General features: G+C 37.1%; 1 protein-coding gene across 4 annotated transcripts; it reads left to right on the top strand.

The window, feature by feature from the left end:
- Nucleotides 1–215: 215 nt before the first annotated feature.
- Nucleotides 216–26,496, top strand: LOC123762978 (thimet oligopeptidase). 4 transcript variants are annotated; one of them, XM_069302190.1, is made up of 14 exons: nucleotides 216–373; nucleotides 7,373–7,546; nucleotides 8,637–8,776; nucleotides 9,858–9,976; nucleotides 11,276–11,445; nucleotides 13,979–14,091; nucleotides 15,554–15,773; nucleotides 16,215–16,319; nucleotides 17,475–17,597; nucleotides 18,910–19,047; nucleotides 19,321–19,395; nucleotides 19,522–19,698; nucleotides 20,405–20,665; nucleotides 21,514–26,496. In XM_069302190.1, exons 2-14 carry the CDS (start codon nucleotides 7,385–7,387, stop codon nucleotides 21,712–21,714), a joined length of 2,004 nt encoding a protein of 667 aa, XP_069158291.1. In that variant the 5' UTR covers nucleotides 216–373; nucleotides 7,373–7,384; the 3' UTR covers nucleotides 21,715–26,496. The 4 variants fall into 4 exon arrangements, with proteins under 4 accessions (XP_069158291.1, XP_069158290.1, XP_069158289.1 ...); XM_069302189.1 differs by having other exon boundaries at nucleotides 216–400; XM_069302188.1 differs by having other exon boundaries at nucleotides 216–433.
- Nucleotides 26,497–27,513: the final 1,017 nt, after the last annotated feature.

The raw sequence follows: 27,513 nt of genomic DNA, 5'->3' as shown, positions 1-27,513 counted from the left end.
ATATCCTTATAAAATCCTATAACACACAATTTACAATCAGATCATTTATTTAAAATTTATTTGTTCTTTCCATAAAAGGTGTCCAGGTATTGGAAAATATTAGCAAACATTATTGGAAGTTTTAGGGATAACGAGCACATGATTTTCCCGAGTCTTTTTTGTTTTTGTTTCTCTAGTTACTTTAGGCTCGTGCCGCCAAGGTCTCGGTGGTGCTGTGTGGGGCTGTGTTTGTGTGCGTCTCTCTCTTCCCCCTCCACTGTTTTCTTCCTGTTTTCGCGAGGGAGTAGCGTGTCGGGTGATATATATCCTAGCACAGACAACATGAAAGGATTACATCAAAGGCAGACCAAGCAAAGTCGACTTCAAACGCCGTGTGAGTGAAGCACTTCGCAGCAAAGAAGTGAGAGGCTAACTTGGGGGGGGGGGTTGTAAGGTAAGGAAGGTGTTTTTCTCCGATCGTGTGCTAAGATACACCTTGTATAATTACTTAAATATATATATAAACACCGTTGTCGTTTTCAACGAGTTGCAAGGAACTTTTATGAAATACTTTTACTGTGTGGGTTCGATGCTGAATTGCTGGGTTAGTTATACATGAGTAACAGCGGAGTTAAAGGGAAGGAGGTTTGTAAGGTCAAATCAGATTATTTTTGATTGTTGACGTACTTTAGTGTATTTCTGCAGCTATCGTAGACCATATTAAGGAGTTACGTAGTGTGTATCAAGAGCTCTGTGGGGCTAAAATCCCCATCTCGCAGAGTGGTTAAGTAACATAGGGCCTTGTGATCGGTAGCCTACACTAGCAGATTTTGGATGAATTAGGAAGATGTCTTCAAATACACGAGAGGAACGAAGTTAGTTTAGTTCATTTATTATGCACCCCATACCCATCTTGTGGGTGGTAGTGGAAAGGGTTACAGAGGCACATAATGGGCTCAGGGCCTGAACCCCACAGTTCATTTAGCTAAGCAAGTTACAATTTTGATGAGCTAGTTACAAAATTCAGTATAAGTCGTCACATCAACAATGGGTTCAAGATCGACCACAAGTACAGTTTCTAAATTAAGTAACTGACATAGGTGGAGAGCTAGTGTCACAATTGATATGTTTGTCCTGCACACCGCCCCCCCCCCCCATCCAGTGGGCAGCAGTGGATAGGTTACAATCACTTAATTATTACCTAAAATTAGCAAACTGGGGATATTTGGCTAAAATTTCTGGTAGCAGATCATTTTGAATGAAATATTGACACAAAGGCAAAACTCCAGGTTGTTGTTGTTGTTAATTTAAGGGGCCGACGAGGCCTCATATCGGGCAGGTGTTTAGGGTCTAATGACGGGACAGTCAGTAATGTGGTGTGTGAGAGATAACGACCCAATTCCTGCTCACGGGTTGAGAAATCCGTCAGTCGAACCTGGCACTCACTACGTAGCATTGTTTGGTCAACGTTTTGGGCAGCCCAAACATACACGTTTCAGATCTAAACAAATTAGTAACTTTTTACACAAATGATTTTAGGACTTTAGGAGTCTAATTTATCTCCTATCAGACCTGAATGTTTGGATCACATTAAAGTCAGATAAGAAAGAAATGAATTTTTTTTTTTTTTTTTTTAACAACTTATTAATAGCTTATGCCGGCTGGCGGGGTCAGGCTGGTTTCAAGTAAAAGTCTACGGAAGAAACACTCATACTTTTAACTCTATTTAGTCACTTTAATTGCTGCAGTTAATGTATTTTTAATCAAAGAAGCAAAACAAGCTTTACACATACATACACACCGCATGTTTCAATTTTATCAATTTCATATATTATAAAAAATGGTTGAATTTGTTTTTCTTTCATTCGAATGCAGCGATAATTGGTAAGATTCTCTACTATTTAAATAATAATTCATTGTGATGGGGGGACAGGCAGCCAGTGAATATATATACATGTTAGGCTTGTATCAAGGTGCTCCCTCTCTCCCCCCTTCAAGGTCGAACTACTGACCCTCCTCAGGATGCAACAACCTAACTCCTAGGTACAAATTTACTGCTAGGTGATAGGATTGATTGATTGATAAAGATTAAGCCGCTAAAAAGGGGGGCATGGGCATGAATAGCCCGTAAGTGGAGGCCCTTTGGGGCCATTACCAGTACCAATAGCTGGTACTTGGGATCTGTGGATGGGTGATAAGACATGCGCCCAACCATTTATATCCCGACCGGGATTCCAACCCGGAATTTCCGATTGAGAGTCTAGAACGAACCCAACTGTACTATCCTAGAGAGTTTATATATATGAGGCTATAAGTCCTTACAAACGCCTTTCCGGACTTTATTGGATGTGTTAAGTTTATTTACATAATGGTGCACGTGTAGGAAAGTCACGTGTTAAGTCCCTTCCCCCAAGTCCTTCTTCAGGGCCATGTGTTACAACCACCACACTAGCCTACCACCACCACCACCACACTAGCCTACCACCATCACCACCACACTAGGCTTCCACCACCATCACCACCACACTAGGCTTCCAACACCATCACCACCACACTAGGCTTCCACCATCACCACACTAGCCTACCACCACCATCACCACACTAGCCTACCACCATCACCACCACACTAGGCTACCACCACCATCATCACACTAGGCTACCACCACCACCACTACTACCACGCAAGGCTACTGACATCTATCTGTACAGCCCAGCCGACGATGCAGCCAACTTCCTCTCGTCAATACATTGGGAACAACAACTTCCTGTCGAGTATAAATAGCAAAGTTTCGCTGTTCTCACATATACAATCACAACGGAAACGCCATAATTTAAGTCTAATACTCTTATTTTTTTATCTAGGTAGTCAATTAATGTTTGATATTTATTTATTTAGTTATTTATATATATACAAGAAGGTACATTGGGATTGTGAGGATACATAGCATAGTAATTACATTCTTGTAAAGCCACTAGTAAAATGTTTAACTTAATGTATTTTAAATGTAACTCATAGATATGATATACCTGTTCCTGGTCTAATGCTAAAACTTCATTTGCTATTTGTTAAAAGTATTGATTTATATTTGCGTGAGGGAGAGAGAGAAATATTAAATGCCGAGACATTCAAAATGCAAAAAAAGATTGTATTAGTTACCCTAATAAATGTTATCATAGAAAACTAACTTGAATCTAGCTGGATGGTGGGAATTATTAGAGTTAAGGGTAAACTCTTAAAAATTAAGAATGTGATTTTTTTCACGCATTTGAAAGTTTAATAGCATATTTATGAACATTTTTTTTTGTGTTATATGATAATTTTGGCGTGTTATATGAAGACTTAGTGCCATGTGAAGATTTTGGGCGTTAACTGTTAAGTCGTAATTAAAAAGGCTGCTGGTAATGCAGTCGGATTCGTTCTCGACTCATAATCGGGAATTCCGCGCTCGAATCCCGGGAGGGACAGAAATGGTTGGGCGCGTTTCCTGTTTCCTAATGCCCCTGTTCACCTAAAAGTAAATAGCAGTAAATAGGAGTACTTTACATCAATGTTGACACTAGAAAGATTAGATGACATCACATTACCCACACAAATGTTTGAAGGTGAAGAGTTTAATGCATGAACTAAGGGATATAATGGGATATAATAACATACGACATAATCAGAAAAAGCATTGACAAAGTAAAAGACTCAAAGCTCCAGGTGTGGATAGAATTCAATCCAAAGTAGTGAAGGAACTGGAAGAAGTCTACCACTACCTATAAATTCAATTTTTTTATTGAGGACACTAACAACACTACAAACCAGGCATGACAGGGCTGATCATATCGAAACTTCTCTGAACAATTTGGAGTTCTGTTCTAAAGTTCTGAACAATTTGGAGGAGGATGACATATATGGAGAGCTAGTGTCATAACTGATATGTAATTGCCAAAATTCTGTTGTTTTAAAATCCAGTTTCAAAAAATCCTCAGGATCAGTAATTCGACCTTAGGGAGACCTCGATATAACTCAACGTGTTCTTTAATGTTCTACCACTGTTCTAATGTTCTTTAGTCCTACCACCCCCTTCCATTTTGTGTGCTTTATTAAATATTTAAATGTTATAAGATGTGCAACAATGAAGAACTCTTGTATATATATAAATAATAAATAAATAAATACATTGGTTAATACAATGAGTGTTTAAAGGTTATATATACACACACACTGGCTGCCTGTCCCCAAACATAATGATCTATTATTATTAGTCATTATGAGACAACAATTAGTCAAGGCGCTTCATTCACCTCTCTTGTCTCTGCAACAACATTGTATTCGAATCTGTGTCTACAAACTTGGATTTAGTTTATTTATTCCAATAAATATGCAATATATATTATATCTTTGATCTCTTTGTCGCTAAAAATCGCTATATATTAAACAAAATGCAAAGATAATTGTATACATTGTACATAGATTAGTATCTAATGAGATAATAAACTGGTGACAGTCTTAACCAAGGCGTTCGTACACGTTGCTCGCTCGCTCTCTCTCTCTCTCCTTGCTGGCGTCTGCTGTGTTTACCGATGAGAGCTGTCTTGTGCGGTGCCTTGCGTAGCGTGGCTCTCTTATCTAAGACGGTGAGAGTCTGTCCATCTGCTGCTGGTGGTGGTGTCTTCACGAGCTCGCGCTACAGCATCGCAACACCTTTAAACCGCTGCATCTTTAGTAGATTATTGAGTGTGAGTTACCATCTTGTTAGCTATGTTAGACCAGATTGTTCGGTGGTGTAGGGGCGATGGCTGGAACTAAAGGGAATAAGAATTATAGTTTATATAATAGAATATAGTATATATTATATAATTATAGAACAATTGAATGCACTGCAGGTGATACCGTAACTCTTGCACTTGGCTGGGTGAGTGTGTTGAGTGCATATTGTGAGTGCTTTGGGGGGGGGGGGGGGAGGAGGGAAGTTCCAGGGATAAATAAGTCAGCAAAGATATTTATAGGTAGAGTAATTTAGACTACATTGAAATAGTTAAGATAATTCCTATCAAGACACCCAACCCACAAATCTGAAAATAAAAGAATTGATGACAGTTTTGGGCCAGCTGGGCTGTTATCAAGTCATATAATGGAAGAAAAAATAAAGGGGTGGAGAAAGTTCCTATTCATCAACCTTCGTGCACTTCCTTCTTTCTCACTTCATCTCGCTTTCTTTCATTTATCTCACTTTTACCTTATGTACTGGCTTTGTCCACTTTTTCCCCCCATTACATGACTTGATAATGGTCAACGATGGAATGGAATGCCGTCAATTCTTTCATTTTCAGATTTATGGGTTGGATGTTTAATTTTCAGCCATTTTATTGTGATTTATTGTCTGCATAACTCCAATCACTTTAATGGCTTTAACATAGTTCCAAGGAAGGACAGAAATGGTTAGGCACATATCTTTTCTCCTGATGCCTCCATTCACCTAGCACTGAAACAGGTACTTGGGAGTTGATGCAACGAAAAAAATTGCCTCTCGGGAAGGTTAGTATATGGGTCAAGGGTGAATATGATATGCCCAAGTACAGGCTACCTGTTCTCGACATCCAGAATTAAGGAGTAAAATTGTGATTGTGATTGTGTGAAATGCATGCAAGCTCTCCAAATTATTATTTCTCCGTGTGGTTACTTCCATGTGCAGTGGCCCCTCCTTTACGAATTTAATCCGTTCCCAGAGATGTTTCGTAAGCCAAAAATTCCCAACCCGAAAGAATTTTCCCCATAAGAAATAATGTAAATTGAATTAATTTGTTCTACACTTCCTAAAATATTAATTTTAAAATATATTTCATACCTAATTCACACAAATACTTAATACTATAGTATGTACAGTACAAGTTATTGCTTACCTTTATTGATGACTCTCTTTGTCGTATGGATGGAAGACGGTGAGGAGAGGGGGGGGGGGGAGGAGGAGAGGTGTTAGTGTTTGGAAGGAGAGTTCCCTTCCATTATAACATCAGGCAGTTATGACTTCTCTGGAATACTCTCTCTGGCAAGTTTGCCTGCATACCACTAGGACCTGCTTGTGGCTCACTGTTTGTTTTTCTCACTAAAAACCTATCCATAAAGACTTGTTTTTCCCCTATGTTGTAACACTTGTTTGTAGCGAGGCATCAGTGTCCTTAAAAAGGTTAAGGCAATGGCCTACTGCAGCTTGTTCTGCGTGAGTCATTTCAACAAATGTTTGCATTTCTTCCCATAGTCTACACCACTTCTTAATTGTTGAGGAAGAGACATTCTGTACTGCCTCCTCCTCCCCTGAAGAAATTTCCTCAGCTGCCTCTTGTTGCTACCCCTTGTGAAGGACTAGGATTTCTTCAGTTCTTTGCTGTGTTCCTCCTCCAACTCACAACACTCGCAACTCTCACAACACTGTGAATGCCACCTCTTTTTCTAAATTTCTCAAACCATCCCCTGCTCACCTTAAACTTTTTCGTATCTGCATCACTTGTTCCAGGGGTTTTCTTTAAAAGCTCTTCATGCAATAGCCTTGCTTTCTCACAATTGATTCCCTCTGAAATGCTATCACCTTCAAACCCCTTGTTGTGTATCCAAATTAATAACAACTTTTCGACATCCTCAAATGTTTGTATTCTTTGTTTCGTGATTGTTGATAAGCCTTTTGCCACTTTAGCATTTATGTCCTTTTTCTTAGCAATTACAGTGCATATCGTTGACATAGATTTGTTGTGTTGCCTAGCTAGTTCAACAACCCGTGTACCATTTTCATGTTTACAAATGATCTCTTGTTTTTGCTCTATGGTCATCCTCACATGTGGTTTCTTAGGATGAACCTTACCACTGACTTTCTTGGGACCCATGGCATGATATATAATAATTACTCTTATGTTCAAAACCCCAAAAGAGCCGAAAAACAATTAAATTCTTTACAAAGAATTCATGCACAATCATCACTAAGCGGGAGGCACTGGTAAACTGAAGGGCGAGTGACTGTGCCACCAGGAACCACATGCTAGGTCGCCCACTCGCGTATCAACAAACTACGTTACCTGAGGCAAAGCTCATAAGCCGATTGACATTTTACGAAGAAATCGAGCTCATAACCCAATAAGTTCGTAAATAGAGGAATTCATAGCCCTAGGTGTCACTGTAACTGAATTGTAGTTGGAAACTTGTATAAAAAACTCTCTTCTGCAGTATTGCAACATTCTAAGATAATTTTTTTATATGACTGCACTTGAAGGTTGCCAGTGTATGATGATAATTTTGTGGTATTGTAGTGAAGTAACCTTCTCTCTAATATTTTTGTTTACTGTATTTTTAAATTTATTATTGTGAATATTTAAGCATTTTCAAAAATAATACTATATGGTTGATGTTTTAATACAGATCACCAGCACCATGCCAACACCTCAGGGAATCAATGGGTTGTATGACTTTCAGAGGGTGACTCCAGAAGATATTGAAAAAGACACTGAGAAACTTATTCTCAGGCAACGAACAGCTTATGATAACATTGCGTCACTGCCGCTGGACAAAGTTACATATGAAAATGTTATCAAGGTAAGTGTACTTTATTTGTAGATGTTTTGCCTGTGACTTAATACAGCTCTTGTGGTTGAAGATCTGATACAGTTCTTTTGGGGCCTGAGAACCAAGTTGTGGGTGAGACTCGTATGTTTGTGGGTAATAGTACTATAGGTTGCCAAGACAATGTGCAGTTAGGTAAAGCTCTCGTGTGGCAGCCCCGTTTGATACCAGGGAAGAACATTGCATTCTTTCAGTTCACATGAAATTTATCTTCAGTCATTCTGGGCAGGCTTGAACTTACCTCTAGTATTCCATTAGCATCTTTTATGTACCCTTAGAGACATCTTCATGTGGCACTAGTGTCAAGAGTGTAACCTACCAGACTTGTCACAATCCTTGCTCGGGGGAAATTGCAAAATTATCTTATCGGAGGGGGCAAGTGAATGGGAATGGCTTAGTAAGTTAAGTAATGGTTACAGACATTTTATAAATTTTGTGCAACCACATGTTTTAAGAATTTGGGTTATTTGTTTTCTCGGGAACGAAATGCTCATTTTTCCACCATTCCTTTGGTGCAACACTTCATTTTTTATGTAATAATGTTGGTTAATATTCTTGAAGTGTATAAGAAAACTGCCTGATCATCTTAACACTAAATGCTCTGTTAACAGGAAACTTTCATTTTGGTTTAAATTTTGGGGTTAATACAGTACTCCCTGTTAGGTGAGGTTTAGTCAAGTTAGGTTTCGTTGTATTAATATGGTTAAATAATTTTTATTTCAACTATTACACCTTCCCTAACAGCACACATTTTAATAATAATAATACTAATTCTTTAAATGCATGAAACAAATTTAATTTGTTTTTAAATAAATACCAATGTGTGAAACATTGAACTCTTATGACTAGTTGGTTACCATATAATGCCAAATATTTTATGATGGAAATTGGGTAATCTAAGAATCTGTAAGAAAATATTGAAGCCATAAGATGGGATCAAATCTGTATTCCAGAACTCTTGAAGGATGCAGGTATGATCCCGTTGTACTGCGTGAATATTTTCTCATAGATATGTCAAATTCTTGTGATTTCATTATGTTAAAACTCTCTCTCTTTACTGTAGCAACTTGCAGATTTAATGGCAGAGAGAACGACACTGGGGTCTCCATTGGATTTCCCCCAACATGCAGCAACGGACAAAGCTGTGCGGGAGGCGTCCAGTACGGCGGAGCAGAAGCTTGAAGAATTTGATGTAGAGATGAGGTGTGTGGTAATGGTTAAAGACACGTGATTTTAGTTTGTAAGGTTGTGAAGGTAGATGATTGCTTGACCACACACACATATACACACAACTAGGCAAGTACAATATTACACATACACAACCCTCTGGAATCTGTACACCAGTTGAGAGACAGGACCAAAGAGCCAGAGCTCAACTCCCACAAGCACAGTTAGGTGAGTACATTATTTTCCAGAAGAGACTCATTTTTGACATAACATTGAAGAAATTAAATGGAAAGATTAAGTGATTTGGTGTTTCTTCACCCTCTAGATGATAGAAGGAATTTATGTAGAAAGGATAATATCCAAAAGAAAATTAACAGTAGTCACAGTGCTGTTGTGTTTAATGACATGTGTATTAGAGAAAACCTGCTCCCTAAATATGTTAATATGTATGTTTAATATATTAATACTGTATAGATATTAATATTCACTATTGGGTAATATATAAATATGTATGACTGAGGGTTATATTCAGAAATAATGGTTATAAAGTACATGTAGAAAGAGTTGGCTTCGTAAGTATCAATTAAAGAATATTAGATCAAAAAACATACAATTCTAATCATTCCGCATATAATCAGGAGTATTGTTACAGTCCAGAAACTCATTACAGCCTCCTGTAATCATTGTGCACTCCCTGTACTCCACCACTCTGTTCATATCCTGAGATCACTAGTGTGAGCATCTTTTTCTTGATCGACTATGATAATACTGAACTTTTGTTATATATATATCTATAATGTACAGTATTTTAAATTGTTAAATGCTTAGGTTATGGCATAAAAGTTATGCATTGAATTAATTCTTTTAGGGTAATACAAATTGTATTACTGTACTGTATCGTCTTTCTGAAAATTTGATTATATAAGTTTGATAGTAAAGTATTACATTTTTAAATCTTTGTTTTGTTCATGTAATTTTTTTATTTTCTAATTGATATAAAGTTTCAAAGTTGCTTAGCAATGAAGTTTTGACAGCATTTAGAAAAACAAAGGTTATTGGTATTAGAAATACTGTACAAGACAAGTGTTTATACTGAGTCTACTTTGAAATGTTTCAGCATGCGGAAGGATATCTTCGACCGTGTTGTGGCCTTTAGAGATAATAATGGTTTGGAGGGCTTCAGCGATGAGCAAAAGAGGCTCGTTGCCAAGCTTATCCTTCATGGCAGACGTAATGGTAAGCTATCACCACCACCACCACCACCACCATTATTTTGACCATTACCTTGTTTCCTTCTTGAATAAGACTTGGAGGTATTATTCCAAGAGAAATGGGGAAGCCATATCCAAAAATAATTTTAGATATTCAAAGAGAGATCCATTCACCATTTCTCTTATACTGTATATGGTAAGATCGCATTGAATCGATAACACCACACTCGAGCAAAACATTCACTGTGGCAGAGTTTCTTTCACCCTATGCCCCTGTTACCTAGCAGTAAAATAGGTACTTGGGTGTTAGTCAGCTGTCACGGGCTGCTTCCTGGGGGTGGAGGCCTGGTCGAGGACCGGGCCGCGGGGACACTAAAAAGCCCCGAAATCATCTCAAGATAACCTCAAGATAAGCACCTCAACATTTCATACAATTATAGTACAGTACTGTATTTAGAAAGTGTTTCCTGTGAGTTTTGTTTATTAAAAATGTGCTTAATAGACAAACCGATTATGTTTAGCTTGATTGTTTCACTTCTTGTACGCTATTAAAAGTACATCCATACAGTACTTTCTTTCACACTTGCCATGTCTCTCGTGATCTATTAGCAATCTTCAGTCACATTTTTCCATGAAATTTTCAGTTAATCTAACTGAAAATTATAATTTTGTTTTGTTAGGCTCCTTAGTCATATTATGTACTAGTACTATATCTAGTATGAATATTTAATGAGGAAATAGTGAACTGCAATTCAGTCAATACAGTATATGTATTGACACACTTTCACACTTTCCTTTCAAGAGCTTGGAGTCCCTTTCATAGCTATGTTTTTGTTAGGCACTCGATCCATTATGGAGATCTTATGGAAGTCATTGTTATGTCGGTACTCGGTATTCCTCCATATCTTAAAGTTTATCTAAGAATAGTATACACCCTGTACATGTTTTCATACTTTGTGACCTTCCTTACATTCTCCCACACAACTGACACTGTAAATGAGGCAATTTGCAACCCATTGGATTAAGGAGTGCCGTATATTGACAATAAGGGCTTGGATCCAGCCTCTATTGTGTTATTTATATTACTTAAAAAGTTTGGAGGAGTTCTTCTTTTGGACTTGACTGCTCGGACTACTATATCTAGAAATACTTGAACATATGTGGGTTGTTAAATGATAGTTCTTGTGTAAAAGCCTCTTAATTTTAAATGTAAATTATGTTGACTACAGTATGTATGAGAGTAGGATGCATTTAGTAATCTAAGCGTGGTGGGCAAAATCTAAATACGGTATAGCACTACTGGTCTATAATTTTTCTTCTTTAGGTCTTCACCTGTCGGAAGAAATACAATCGGAGGTCAAGAAAATAAAGATGCGCATGTCAGAACTGAGCATCAAGTTCCAACGTAATCTAAACGAAGACAATACGAAGCTCTTCTTCACCAAAGAAGAACTAGCCGGCATGCCTGATGACTTTGTTAATGAACTTACTCAGGTACACATTCATATTCCTTTGTAAGCGCTGTAATTAAGATAGGTAAGTATTGCTCATGTGAAAGCTTGTGTGTGACATTCAAAAAGCCTCCTTAGTTTGGCTCATGGTCCATACATACTTGCACCAAACTGAAAGAAAAGAAAATGAGACTTGTTTACTGACAGTGGTGATTGTATATTGAGTTATGCTTATTTTGAACATTTTATTCAAAATAGAAATATACTGTGTTAATTGTTTAATTCTGCTATCTCTCTAATGCCTCAATTATTCTAATGTTGTATTTGTGTTGTGTAAGAAAACTGTTCATTTTAAGGTGAATATGTACAGTATATTTTTATCTAAAATGATCCATGTTAATTATGTGTTCCTTCCAACAGCAACCCGTTCTCGCAAATTCGTAAAGTCAATATTGACTTATTAACTACGTGCATAAATGATATACTAAACATAATAGATACCCTTAAAAAGATTCATAGAAAACACCGACCTTACCTAACCTTGTTAGTATCTTAAGATAAGCATCTTATTGCTTTGTAATTACAATTATTACTTAACCTATACCTATTATAGGTTAGGTAATAATTGTAATTACGAAGCAATAAGATGTTTATCTTAACATACTAAGTAGGTTAGGTAAGGTTGATGTTTTCTATGAATCTTTTTAAGGGTATCTATTATGTTAAGTATGTCACCTATGCACATATTTAATAAGTCAATATTGACTTATTAAATTTGCGAGAACGGGTTGCCAACAGACCATCTTTATTTGTGAACTTGTTAATGACTTGGTTCTTTACTCTGTTTATCAAAGGTGTATACAATGCTTTGAAGCAAACAATAAATGCTGAATAATCTTTTCCTAAATCATTGATTTTTATACACTAAGAATGGAATTGAGCAAACATTTTAAGTTGGGCTAAAGCTGTCAGATGAGCTTGAGGAAATACAAAATATAAAGTTAACCACAAGTTTTTATAAAGTTTATGAAGTAGGCAATATAAACTTGTTTATGCAGATTTTGTTGTTCATTAAATACCTGCCTCTATCTGATACCCAACAGTCTTAGAGAAGGTTCTTCAGCATTCATCAATATCTCTTGCATTATTGTAGTCATTCTTTTCTTTACCCGTAACTAACAAATTTAGGATTGCAGAAAATTAGTCACAGTAACATGGTTGAAAACAAATAACCCACCCTATACAAATGAAATGAAAATAAAAGAAATCAAGAAAGGGTGAGCTCAATGATTCTAGCCCGAATCTGCTATTTTTTCTTCACTTGAGAAGAAAGATGAAAAATTAACACTCCAAAGTTTATTTTCCAATTTGATTTGACCTGACGTGCATTTGGTTAACCTTTGTTAACGTTATCAAAGGCAGAGTTCAGATGGTTACAAGTTCTTGTGCTGCAGGGTATATAGTTGGGATGAGGTGAACATGAACGTTAGGTGAGGGTGAAGCACCTCACTTACAGCAATAGGTCCATTGCAACTAAGCAATCTCCAGTATTTCCATTTACAGACTATGCATGCCCGTGCCACCTCTTGGGAGGCTTCATCTTTATCAATCAATGTTTCCACAGTAGCTGGGGCAGTACAGTATTTTGTGTTTCGTCGTGTTCTCGAAGATGGCAGAATGTAATTTGGTGCTTGGTGTTGATTGATGGTTTGGTTTGCTTGATATATAATACCTTGCTAATGTCCAGTCTTCTAATGTCATTGTATTTGTCTTATTTTATTTTTTTTTCATGACGTCTCTGATGATGATCGGGTTATGTGTGGAGACTATATGTTCCTTGATAGGACCTTGCTGTTTATGCATTGTTAGACACCTTAAATGGGATGTTGCTGTCTTGCTTATATATTGTGTTCATTGGGGCTGTCGGTCCCCACGTGGGCATGTGGAGACATAGACTACATTTGTCTCTTTCAAGGGGTTTTGTTTGGTGTCAGGAGAGTTTTTCATGAGCCAGATATTGTGAACACTTGCCACAGCTAGTGCTCAATATCTGGGACATGCAGGAATATGTCATCTACTTATCTAGTATACACTCAGCTTTAAGCCTAATTCAACAAGGACTTTCTGTTCGATGGTACCTGGGTAAAAATTATCAAGTAGGACACCAATGGGGTAACCCATACCAATGCCATCTACTTGTTCATACATGCACATGTCCTGACTCAAGAAGGGTGCCTCCTTGGTACATGCTTTGAGTAGCTTCCAAAGTGTGCCTTCTGGGAAGTCAAGGGGAGTATAATCTAGATCCCAATAAACTCTGTCCATCATCATCCCAATAGTCTGATCCACAGGCAAACGCATGAAAAGCATCTCAACATCAAGAGTGATACTTACTCCTGATGTTCGACCCCCTGCAATAAGTCAACACATTTCTTTGGAGGAATATGTATCCTGCAGCACAAGAACTTGTAATCATTCAAACCTTTGCTTTGAATGGTTGGCTGACTTTGATAATGTTTTATTTATTTATTTTGCAGGTTCTTCATTGATGATATATACCATGTTTTGTGTTCTAGGGTGAAGATGGCAAATTAGAAGTAACGATGAAATACCCACACTTGTTCCCTATTACTAAGAAGTGCCGTGTGCCAGACACTAGAAGACTAATGATCACTGCCAGTCAATCCAAGTGAGTATTGCTGTGTTGTTCACATCATACATGTGTTGGTATCTGAAAGTGGGAGGAAAGAGAACCAAGATTGTCAGGAGGCCTGGTCAGGGACTGGGCTGTGGGGGACCTTGAGCCCCAAAATCAACACAAGGTAAAGGAGATTGGATTGGAAATGAATGTGAATGGAAGGAGTAAGTGGGATTCTGAAAAAGTAATGGGCAACCAAACACCTTAAGAGTTGGTAACAACAGTATTTTATCAGAAAGAAAAGTATTTAGTATAGTAATTAATCATGTCTTGTGCCATTCAGACATGATATTTGGACCATCCATCCACTCCATCCATTGGAGTGGATGGTCCCATGCACAGGCTTGTAGTGACTAGCCATGACATGGTATAAGGATTACAACCTGGAGTTCTACTGAACCCACAAGGGTTTCCTGGGGCTTCTATGGAAGCCGGAACAGGATTTTCACACAATCCTTCCATGCACTCTGGCTTTGTCATCTAGGACTTGTTCTACCTCTGATGCTTCTCTTTCACTCTTTAGCATAAGGTTGTATAAGGTTGCAATCCATATACCATGTTGTGGTCTAGTCGCTAGACCACGTGTGCGTGGGAACATCCACCACATGGGTTCGAACCCTCATCACTGCTCCTACGAATTTTCTTAAATCATCATTATTAGTCCCCCCAACCTCTTCCCTGTAAGACAAAGAGAGAGATAACACAGTTGAAAATTGTCATATTTAATCTTCAAAACATAGATTAAATGCTATATACTGTATATGCCATTATAGGACATTTAACATTAATATAGATGTTGGAGAAAATACTACAATCAAAATTAAAGAAATAATAATGCTAAGTCTCATTGTTGTACAGTAATTGTTTTATGTGGTAACTGCAGTATTGTATCGATCAACAATCCTTTAAAACTAACTTTTCTGGTATTATATGGTTTGACAATGAGGCTCAGTCAAGATAATGCTTTTTTTTGTTTGTCGAGTGTTTGCAATTTTGTTAGTATTTGCTTTTTCCATGTGATCTGGCTCTTGAGGACCTGTCTCCTAGCAATTAGTACCTAGTGCATTTGATGTTTTCCCCTGAGATTCTTGTGCTTTGATAAGTGTGTATGGACCTGGATTATATCACATTTACTCCCAGTACATGGCACTTCCTGCAACCCACACTGCATGTACGTTCTTTCTTCCATCTCTCTGATGTGCGTTACTGACTTCAACATGTCCCTTCTCCTTCCATTCTTCCTTGTTTGGTCATTTCCTTTTCTCATTGGGGCTTTGTATTAACATCTTGCTGGCAGGTGACGGCTTGCTGAGAGGCTTGCCCTCAGTTTACTACAGTAGTGCACAATGTTTTGGGAAATATGCTGTGTGTGCTGCAGTATCTCTTTCTGATTATCGGAAATAGCATAAATAATTATAGTGGTGATAATGTTGATACAGTATTATAATTTCAGGTGCATGGAAGAGAATACTCCTATTCTTGAAGAGCTGATTACTCTACGGCAAAAACAAGCTAATTTGTTGAATTATAGCAATCATGCTGCATATGTATTAGAGGAGCGCATGGCTAAAACCCCCGACAACGTCGCTCAATTTCTTTCGGGACTCTCTGAAAGGCTCCAGCCCTTGTGGCAGCAAGAGAGGTCTGATATGCTCAAGCTGAAGAAAGATGAGGTATTATTGACTTATTATTTTTGTTATGATTTAGTAAAATTATAGTAAGAGTATTGCAGAAGTGTGGAAGAAATTGAAATTGTGTAAAAATAGGTGACTATTATTTTTTAAGCAAATGGAGATTTTTTAGGTAATGTCCCTAAATAATGACAATACTTATTAACTATAATACAGTGAGATATTGCTAAAGAAACTGAAACATAGATTGATGTAATGCAATGAGTGGGAATAGAGTGGCTTATATTCTACATGGTACACAACTTCAGATATGAGAACTTGCTAGTCTGGTGTTGTAAAGTGAAGAATATAATACAACTTTAAGGATTCTATAAAGATACAGCTTAATAATCATTAAGGTACTACCCCCTATTAAACAACATTTATCTTTTGTAAAATATATATATATCCAGTTTTTAGTTAATATTTTTCTTTTTTCTTCAGTGTGAAAAGTATGGGTATGAATATTCGGGTAAACTGGACTTCTGGGACTTTCGATATTATATGAACCAGATAGAAGAGAAGATGTATGCTGTTGATCAAAATGAGGTGAGTGATGGATTACATAGATTTAACAGAATACCATCAGCAGTGTATGCAGCATTAGCAGACATAGAAACAGCTCTTCAGAACCTTAACATAGTTCTTGCTAGTGCCCAAATCTGATAAGCCAATCTAATCTTGTGTTACACTAGTCCTGGAGTGTGCAGAACAACCATGAGTCCCGAGATAAGATAATTAATCTATGACGACAGATTAAGGTTGCTCAACCCGGCAGCCCTAGAAGAGAGGACCAAAAGATAAGGGGGAACAGGAACAGTCTTTTGTCTAAATGACAGAAGATAAAAATACAAACGAGTTAGATGTAAGACAATACTGATATGCAGTGATAAGTATATACAGTACTGTAAATTAAATACATTAGGAGAAAAAGTTGTGGATTCTACTTCCGTCCATAATTTCAAGTGCAAATATAAAAGATAACTAAAATGTTGAGAGGAACACAAATACAACTTTCAACAATTCTTTCTGCCCCTCTCTCATTGTACAATATATCCATATTGTAAAATAAATAAATCCAATAATAAATACATATACAGTATATACATACATACACTATATATATATATTGTATATATCAGGTATTGTAGCGACTATATCCCTGTGAGTGGCTCCAAACAACAGCCTTTTGGACCAGGTTGTCACAAGACAAGCCTGGTCTCAACCCAGGCTTGTGAAGTAGAAAAACTCCCAGGAACCACTCTTAGGTATATATAGAGAGAAGGGTGAGAGTATTTGTACTTTAATGAATGCTGTATATTGTCTATCAACTGGAAGAGTTTGTATTTTTAAGATTATATTTTGAGATATGCATGGCATAGGGGGACCAAGGAAAACTACGATAATTAATTTTGATACAAAAATCTTGGGTTTAAAATTAGAGTTCTTATTAAACTTGTTGTGTACTGTGGTTATGAAATACAGTACTTTTCCACTGTAATTCAGTATGCAAATGACAAAAAAACAAACTTCAGTATTTTAAAGACTTGGTAAGAGTCTAGGATAGACGAAAATGTCGTCACTTTCTTCTAATTTCATATGAGTAGATTGGGTTATTTGTTTCTGCTATGTTATTGTGACTTACTCTCGGTCTGCCTTGACTGTTCAATGAACGGAGCAGTAATTCCTTGTTTATTTCAACAGGTACGGCAATATTTCCCTCTAGAAAAAGTTACATCCGGTTTGCTACATATCTATCAAACTCTTCTTGGACTTCAGTTCACTCAAGAGCCAGATGCAGACACGTGGCATGAGGATGTCAAATTAGTAAGAATATATAGTACTGAACTAGAGAGATTTTTGTATACAGTAGTTTCTAATTCGAATCTTATCACTAGTAAGGACTATTTTCATTTTAATCTTAATTCTTAGGAACTGGTTCATCATAGTTACTTATTCTGTAAGTTTGATATGGTTTCCCTGAGATTTTGTGTTGAGTTGCTCCGTCTCCCAGTCAAAATACACCCCTATTTGGTGTATATTGGCTGGGGGGAGTTTTCAGGCCGGTCCATTATACATGGGTATATTGGATTTGTTCTGACCAGTACTGGTTGTTGCAGTCTTATTGCCTCTCATAATTGTAGCTCTGTTGTGGAGTGTAATTGTATTTTCCTGTTTGGTACTCATTGTATAACATTCTGTGCCTTTCAAGGGAAAGTCTGGGCAGCTGAGGTCATAGAATTTTCTTTCCTCAAGTCAGGTTTTGGCACATGTCTGGATGGAAATTCAGGTATCTGTATGTTTTTTGTAAAAGGATATTTTCCCCATCTTGAGTATATTTAGACATTTTCTGAGATAGTAGTAGCTGCATTCTAATCCCTTTCTCTTTCCAGAATATCTATGTCTGCAAATGCCCTTTTACATAGAATTTGCAAATGTTTGTTTTCCTGGTCTGAATATATTGAAGACTGTTGCAGTGTCTGTACCTATCAAACTGTCAGTGCTGTCGGTTAAACTTTTCTGTCTACTGTAATCTTTATCCAGGCTTACTGAATCATAATTTCCAACTTCCTGAACTTCTACTTCAGTTTCATACCTGTCGACAGCCTCAGCTCCTGGTGCCTAAGACTTTGACTCGACAGAGATGTTAGACAAAATTCCTGTGGTACCGGTGCCAGAATGTTGTCTTGCCTGACTGTACATAAATCCCTGTTTAGTGATAGTATCCGATACACTCTGCTCGGTTATGCTGAGCAGAAGGTATCGGGTCCCACTGCTGGCAGGGTCGACATTCAGTCCCCGACGGTCCATGTGATTGGGCATTGATTCTTTGCTCCTTTATCACATATCAACTACTGATTGTCATATATCCCTTCCAAGTGCTATAAAAGATATATTGTCTTAGTGCTTTATCCTGTTACAGCACTAAGCACAACCTTGATCAGCTCAGATAAATGAGCTAAAATGTTTCAAAATTTTTAATCAAAACTTTATTATGGTTTTGTCTATACAAAATAAAAACAAAGACAACAGTAGTTTTATTTTGGACAACTTTTCCATATGAAAGAATTAGAATTATTATTTATTATTATTATTTTTTGAAATGTATAATTTTTGAAAAGTTTATTGTATGTTGTAGTATCGTGTGAATGACTTGAAGACTGGAGAGCACATGGGCTATTTCTTCCTGGACCTGTACCCTCGGGATGGCAAGTTTGGGCATGCTGCCATCTTTCCTCTTCAGCCTTCGTGTGTTGCTGCTAATGATGAGCGACAGGTAAGATATTATGTGTTTGAGTAATGAGAGTGAGTCTGCCCTATATTAGTTTTGTAAATACTTGAAATGTAGCCAATTGTAAAAGAATATGACTAAATATAACCTAATTAAAATTTTGGCAAGAAAATCTAAATCTTAGGCAGTACTGTATTAGGAAAATCAAAATTGCAGATGGTATCAGGAAAATTGAGCTCATCGAACACTTGGAAAGCACTGCATATTACAGAGAATATTATACATTTGAAAATTTTTCATAAAGGCTTTTTTTTTCAGGTTGCAGTGTGTGCAATGATGTGTAACTTCACTAAACCCACTAAAGATAAACCAGCTCTGTTGGATCACTCGGAGGTAACGTTTGACTGTCCTTAAAATGATCTGTACGTTGCTCTTGACATATCGTTAATATTACTTAGTGTCTCGGGTTAAAGATATTGATGTACGTGTCATTATTATTATTATTTTATTCTTTCTCAGGTAGAGACCTACTTCCATGAGTTTGGTCATGTGATGCACCATATCTGTGCACATGCCACCTTCTCTATGTTTGCTGGAACGCGTGTAGAGAGAGATTTCCTTGAGGCTCCTTCACAGATGTTGGAGAACTGGGTGTGGGAGAAGGAGCCTCTATCTCTTATGTCTGAACATTATCAGGTAAAATAAAAATTAATATTAATTTACTATTTTCAAGTGTGTTTTGTGCAAATAAATATAATATTCTGTACGGTGTTAAAAATCTGCAGATACTCATAAAAAATGGTAATTTCATGGAAACTATAACTTGTACCCAATTCCATTATACAGTAATGTGGATTTATATATTAAGGCTTCCACAATCTTTGTAACTAAAGAAGAAAATGAGTGCATTTTGCAATACTGAGAGAGAGGTTATGTATAGCACTGATGTGACTGTGTCACCTCAGTTAGAAACATGACTAATATTTGCTCATAAAATCCAGGGAATTGGAGTACTTTTCCATTACCCATGTATCATGCTAAATACATGGGCTTCACTATTCCACAACATGGCAGTTGGATCATTGTCGGAAGCTACTTCCTTCTGCATAAAGCTGCATATTGAAATTGATCTAATGACGTTAAGCATTTAGCATTATTGATGTTGATAAAGGTTGAGAGTTTCCTACTGGGAACCTTAAGTAGCTGCTCAAAACACAGATGATGATCATGGACATTATAAGACATTGTATTGCCAAATTGTCGATATGGAAATTGATAGTGACTATCTTTGATGGAATAGTAGTGGATATATCCATGCATAACTGCATGTTATGTTGAAAATTTTAATACATAAAATGGCAAATTTCTTGAATTTTACAGTTTATTTTTCATTTATTTACAGACCGGTTCTCCACTTCCTGATGAAATAGTTGAGAAACTAGCCAAGTCTCGCAAAGCAAATGCTGGAGGGTTCAATTTAAGACAGATCATTTTAGGAACTTTTGACCAAACTATTCACACCAGAGGACAGGCGGATACGAAGTCTCTGTTTGCTCAAACCTACCGTGACATCATGGGCATTGAGCCCATTCCCAATACTAATATGCCTGCGAACTTTGGACATCTTGCGGGTGGATATGATGCTCAATATTATGGTTATCTGGTTAGTATATAAGTATGTTTATATATCCTTTCATATTTGTTTTGTAGGCAGAAATGTATTGACCAAGTATCCATGGTACAGATACAGTATGATTTTGACAATTCCCCTAGTTGTCCCACTCAGTTGCTGCCTAAGGCAAGATCCTACAGATCCTACGAGAAGGATCTTGCTCGGTTATTGCAGGTCAACATTTTGCACTGGCCATTGCATGGATTTCTTCAAATGTCTGTCTTGGATCATCCTGGTGGTGGAGGGGGGAAATGGAGGTGGTGGTTCAAGAGTATTAAATCTTGCCTGGAATTATTTGTTAAGGGTACATTCATGTAAACTTAGAATCTTTGCAAGTGTAATTTTGCATCACAGAGACTTGTCAAATAGTTCTCTCATTAACTGTCTGCTTGCCTACTGGGTACTTATACATGTTATTTGTGGAAAGGTGAAAGACTACATTTCAGTTAAATAATTTGTGATTATCCTTAGAAATTATATTTCATTGCATAATAGTCTTATGCCATGATGCAAGTGGTTTGTGTGTGCCTGGACTCTGTGACTGACGCCAGGGTTTCATTTTCTATCCTGGTTTGATTAATGCCGTTGGCATCAGTGATTCTCCATTTTCAGTTTCCCACAACATTTGTGAATCATTGAAACTTGTGCTGTTTATATATTATTCATCTACCAGTTCTTGTAATTCTAGTATGATGCTGTCCCAGCAGTGAAAAATCATCTTGCATTTACATTGAAGGTTCTTTTGATAGTTTTGATAGTTCATTTTGTATATGTGCATCTATTTACTTTATTAGTGGTTTCAATGTTTACATCCATTAAATTTGTTGTTGTACCTACAGTGGAGCGAAGTGTTCTCGATGGACATGTATGAGAGTCGGTTCAAGAAAGAAGGCATAATGAATCCTGCAGTAGGAAGTGACTATCGCATCCGTATCCTACAACCTGGTGGCTCGAAAGATGCTGCGGATTTACTGAGAGACTTCTTGGGTCGCGATCCCACTCATGATGCTTTCCTCCGCAGCAAGGGGCTACAGGCATAACAAAATAATGTTTAGAAAATTGCTGACCATTTGAAAATTTTAATTCAGATGAAGAAGCTACTTACATTAGATTTTACAAAACTTTTATTGGGATAGTTGATTATAGAAGTTGATGTCATGATTAACATTGTTTTATACACGTCAACATATTTTGATTTGTATATACAGTGTTTATATATATGTATGTATGTGTATATATGTATGTATATATATGTATGTATGTATATATGTGTGTATATATATATATATATATACAATATATATAATATATATATATATATATATATATGTATATGTATACATATATAATGAATATGACAAAGAATGAGATCAATGATTCTAGCACGAATCTTCTCTATTTTTCATATGTTTTTCTTCACTTAAAAGGGAAGTTAAAAAATTGACTGTCCAAAGTTCACGTTACAATTTTATTATGGCTTGATGCTAAGAGAAGCATGTCATTGACCCTTGTCAACATTATCAGAGGCAGAGTTTGAATGGTTATAAGTTTTGTGCTGCCGGGTATGGAGCCAGAGATGAGGCGAAGGTGAAGCACTTCATCTGTGACGTGAACTTGGGAGAGTAAAATTTTCAACTTTCTTCTCAACTGAAGGAAAATACATATGAACAATAAAGAATCATGCTAGATTCATTAATGTCACCCTTTGTCATATTATATATATAATATATGATTGAATACAATTATTATATAATTTTGACACACACACACGCATACACACACACACACAGGACCAAAGGCGGGATCAAAGAGCCAAAGCTCAACCTCCGCAAGCACAACTAGGGGAGTACATACACACACACACAAATTTTCTGCTATAAACAACCGGCAGCTAAAAGGTGGGATACAAGAGTCATTGCTCGATCCTGAATGCACAAATAGGCGAGTACATTCAGGACCACATGCTTTCTGGATGCCACTTATCCACGTATGCCTGTTTTCCTGTTTTGAGTTTGTCGAAATAAGTATGAAAAACTAGCGAGGCAGGTCGTCTGAATAAAATTGTGCAGTAAAGTTGAGGCGAGTGCCTGCCAGGCCTCGTTGGATTGAAGTGATGGGGAATGTGTGGTAGGAGATGGCTTCTTGATTGCCTAATTACAGTGTTAGCCACCACTCTAGTGGCTTCTAAACCATGTGATGTCACAGATTCATGGCCCATTGTTTTGAATTGTCACAAGACTGCCATGTTCATTCTGTGTTTTTTGTTGGATATAATAAAAATCTAGGAATATCCATGCACCATGTCAGCTCAAAATGCATCCATTGTGTCGGTGAAAGCTTCAACAAGCGGGATACAGAAAGGAAAGAAGTCAGTGATGACATTTCAGAAGTTAAACTACTGTAAGGTGGAGAGTGCAATCTTTCAAAGTGTTGTATGCACAGAATATGGTGTTAGCAAGCTTTCATATATTAATAAAGCTAAAGGTTCCATCTTTGACTATTCTTCTAGAAGTGAAAGTGATAAAGCCATTCATAATAGAAAAGCAGTAAGCAAAGTATGGTGCAGAGTGTTGATAATGCAGTGTGGCAGTGGTACAAGCAGAAGTGAGACCAAAAAGGCAGTGGCAGGCTGGCTGCTCGTGGAAAAAGCACACGAGTTTCACTAACCTATGAAAATTCCTGAGAAGTGAGCATACACTGATTTCAGTTCAGAAGCTTGAAAGCTTGAAAAGCTTGAAGCTTGAAAGCTTGGTTCAGAAGCTTGAAACTCTGCCATGGCATTAGTACTTTTAGAGTACTCGGTGAAAGATTATCTGGTGACGTTACTGGTTCAGAACAACAGTTACATTTGAGGAGATGGTGCGGGAACAAAATTTATCTTTAGATCAATTTTATAATGGGGACGAGACAGTTTTGTGCAGGCATGTTACCCACAGACACAATGGCTCCTAGTGATGAAGATGATCCTTCAGGTGGTTGTAAGCTGAACGGAGAATGTGCGTTGTGCTGTGCTAATGCAGCTGGCACTCACAAATTGAAAATTACTTGTGGTTTGTCTTACACCTTTGTTGCCATCTGTATTGTCATCCATATAGTGCCAGTTAGGCCCTGTGTCATCACCCAGCCCAACACCCATGTATTTTTTGTTTATAAAGTTTACACTACTCCCTCGCCCAGGTTATACCAATTATATTTTATTTTAGTTGTAGATTATGTGAAATCTGTGAATTAAAAAGGTATTTGGCACACAAACTTGTAAATAGGAAAAAAGTGGCGAACAATGGAACATCCAAGGTGAAGACAGGAGTCGTCTCGCATACCTCGGTGTCAGCAAAGTTGGCATTGTGTGTTGACAGCAGGTAACATGACCATCGCACAACCTTTGACAGCTTCTCCACCCAGTAAAAAAAGGTACTTATTAATATATTTGTATGTTATTTCTTATATTTGTCATACAATTTAATAATTCTATAATGAAAGAAATATTTTTGGGAATGGTTTCATTTTTTACACGCAGGCAGGTATAACCATTTTACTGTAGCTGCATGTTGAGGGTTAAAGACAGGTTGGTGCCTCTCTGTGATATATAAAGATCTGTTAAGAGGATGGATGTGTCTAGTAATATTTGTCAATTGGTATAATAAGAACTTTATACTAGAGGGGATGGGACACTATAAGTGTTGGCCTCCTACAAAACTGCAAAGCTGTGCTGCTTCTACGTAAGTGATGCATATGCATCCATGAGTCCACGAGGCGAGCTAATAAATGGCAATATCATTGGTACATTCTTACCACCTAATACAACCTTACTGATACAACCCATGGATCAAGAGAAAAATACGAACCTTAACACTACTATAAAAGGATGCTTGCTAGACATCTCAATAATCAGCCAGGAACAGTTAATGACTTTTTAAAGTTATAGTAATAAAGTCAACTATCTGGACTATTAGTGCATGATGTAAAGGTAACAACACTAAGAAAAGGGTCAAAGGAAATTTGGCCTGCATCAAGTTTGTTTTTCGAGGAAGATAACGAGGTAGATTTTGAAGGATTTGGGGCCAAGAAAGTTTTAAGAAAAAATTAAGAGAGGTGCTCCTAGTCAGCGGGATAAAGTTCCCAGAACTGAAAGCAGAACTGGTGGATGAAACACTAGATAAGGACTTGTAAGAAAATCTGCAGTTAACCACCTGCACCAGACTCATCAGATGATGACCCAAATCTGAGGTTACCTCATCACCATTAATCTCCACCTCAGCAAACACAATACCACCATCATTCACCACCTCTTCTATCTAAATAACAATGCTCCATCAACAATAATCAAGTCACCAAGCAGACCAAACCCTGCATATTTCCTATTAGTAAAAAGAAAATACAATTTTTGTCATAAAATTGTCAAGGTTTTCCACCTAGGTTTTCTGAATGAACTACTTATTTGTATACGCTATTTGTCAAGTCTTAGTCCCAAGGCATCTGGAAAGCATACATATATAAATAAAAAAATATATAAATATATATAAATAAATAAATAATTTGCGAACAAGCCTGAATGGTCCCCAGGACTATATGCAACTGAAAACTCACACCCCAGAAGTGACTCGAACCCATATTGCTAGGAGCAACGCAACTGGTATGTACAGGACACCTTAATCTACTCGACCATCATGACTGGACAATAAGGAGGTGATAGCCGAAGCTATTTGAAGCACCTCCCCAGCCGGCACTCGGATGGTAATCTTGGGCATAGTATTTTATCAAATCACCTCATTCTTTGGGGCACACGTGAGGAACACAAATGCGAACAAGCCTGAATGGTTCCCAGGACTATATGCAACTGAAAACTCACAATATAACACATATATATATATATATATATATATATATATATATATATATATATATATATATATATATATATATATATATATAATATAATATATATATAATATAATATAATATAAAAAATACGTGGTAATTATATTATATATGCATATATATATAGACACAAATTTTTGTAATTGATGTAAAACACCGGGATTGAATACAATTTGTACAGTACAGGTATGTTTCTTTGAAAACATCGAATAAGCATTGTATAATGATGTCAAATGATGCATGATGAAAATAGTTCACAACAACACTGCCTGCCATGACCTACTTAGGGCTAATACATTTTTACGAATCTGGGGCACGCTATTACCCCCTTGACAAAGCTAAAGGAGTGCAGTGCTACGCATATCCTATAGGTATACTGCTCAACAAACATTTCGTCCAGTTGTGTTACGACTTGTTCTACTTGTACTCTAAGGTGTTTTGGAAAGTCATAGGTTATGTTGTACAAATTTAATTATTTAGGAGATTTTATGTGCTTGACAAAGTTTGTAATTTATGTTTGCAAAACGTTTTGGGTTTTGTGGTGCCTCATTGGTCCTAAGGATGAAAGTTACACATATGTACATTTTATGTAGTAAAGTGAATTACTAAAAGTTGCTTTCATTTATTTTGTTGTTATATTTGTTAAGTCTTTCTTGTTTACTAATGAATCTTTGGATTTTGTGAAACTTTTAGATTTTACTTACACACTTATGTTGAAGAACTGTTCAAGGACGTCATAATTTACGATATTCAGTATGTATTTTTGACAATGTCATGGAGCTGGATAAAGGATATGTTTTATTATTTGTGTGTAGAGCTGCAACCTCCTACGGCCCTTGTAGATATTAGCTTCATTGATAAGTTTGTTAAAAACATACTACTGTATATGTTTCATATTTAATATATTTTTATCATTCAAACATTGGAATAAATTTTATTGTTTATTGTTAGAATAATTTTCACTGGAATATAAGAAATAAGAAGAAAGGAAACAGGTTCTGCTGTATACCAATTTGAGGCGGCTTCTCTTGATCGAACTCAATCATATATGTCTGACATTTGCATGAAACAAATCAGCATTTTCATGTCTTTCTTTTTTCCCTGTCACAATAATGTGGCTGATAAATTAAAGGGCCAACAACAACACATCTGAAAATAAAGGAAGTGACAATAATGGTATTGGACAGAACATGTTGTGTAACTTAATGATGTTTAAGGTCTGGCCTGGACCATTATCATTTACTTTATGATGTGTGTGGGGTTTCTCATATCAAATGTTACAGTGCCTGGTATTTATTCAATATTTCAATAACTGTATTTACAAATCAATATTTGCACAGGTGTTTTTTAATTTAAATTTATTTTGATATATTTAACATTAATATATTTTCTGGGGGGAGCCTCTTCGGGTCTCTGGAGCTATCCAGGCACATATGGATACATTAGACTTAGGCATCAGTCAATGTGAATGGAGTTCTAGGCCTACCAGGGACCACGAGCCAGAACCTGGCCGTGCCTTCAGAGAGGCACGAGGAGCAATGGCCTATAGAAACCCCCATGTGGTTGGAAGCATTCTGTCTGCCATTGACTTGATCAGGCACCCAGAAAGGTAAGCACTGCAAAACAAACCTCTATTCTAGTTAAGAAATTGCTACTGAGAGCCGAACTAGTAGACAGAATTCTCCAAACAAAGACGAGTAAACGAGCATGATGTCACAATGTTGCCACGCCACTTGTCAGCGCAGCTCCCCCCTCCCCTGGGAGGGGAAAAGGAGAGCCCCAGACCCCTCACGCTGGCTATCCACCCATCAGTTCTTAGGCTGATGTGCTTGGCAACGGTCATGTGACTCTAGCTCCTGTTTTTATCCTCAATCTCTGTGCCTTGGGGGTGTCATGCTGTTTCTTGGTGGTCCCTCGCTTGGCCCCTGTGAGTGTACCCCCATGTGAAGATCCGTCTTCAT

This window comes from Procambarus clarkii, chromosome 47, assembly GCF_040958095.1.
Source record: "Procambarus clarkii isolate CNS0578487 chromosome 47, FALCON_Pclarkii_2.0, whole genome shotgun sequence".
Classification (NCBI taxonomy): domain Eukaryota; kingdom Metazoa; phylum Arthropoda; class Malacostraca; order Decapoda; family Cambaridae; genus Procambarus; species Procambarus clarkii.
Note: the sequence above shows the minus strand (reverse complement) of the source record. Positions and strands in the feature narration are given on the sequence as shown.

Bases quoted from the DNA above. Each gene is read 5' to 3' on its own strand.
- LOC123762978 (XM_045749853.2), top strand. From the start codon at position 4,549: ATGAGAGCTGTCTTGTGCGGTGCCTTGCGTAGCGTGGCTCTCTTATCT. The intron at 4,705-7,372 runs GTGAGTTACCAT...GTTTTAATACAG, and splicing joins TCTTTAGTAGATTATTGAGT to ATCACCAGCACCATGCCAAC. The intron at 9,977-11,275 runs GTAAGCTATCAC...TTTCTTCTTTAG, and splicing joins CCTTCATGGCAGACGTAATG to GTCTTCACCTGTCGGAAGAA.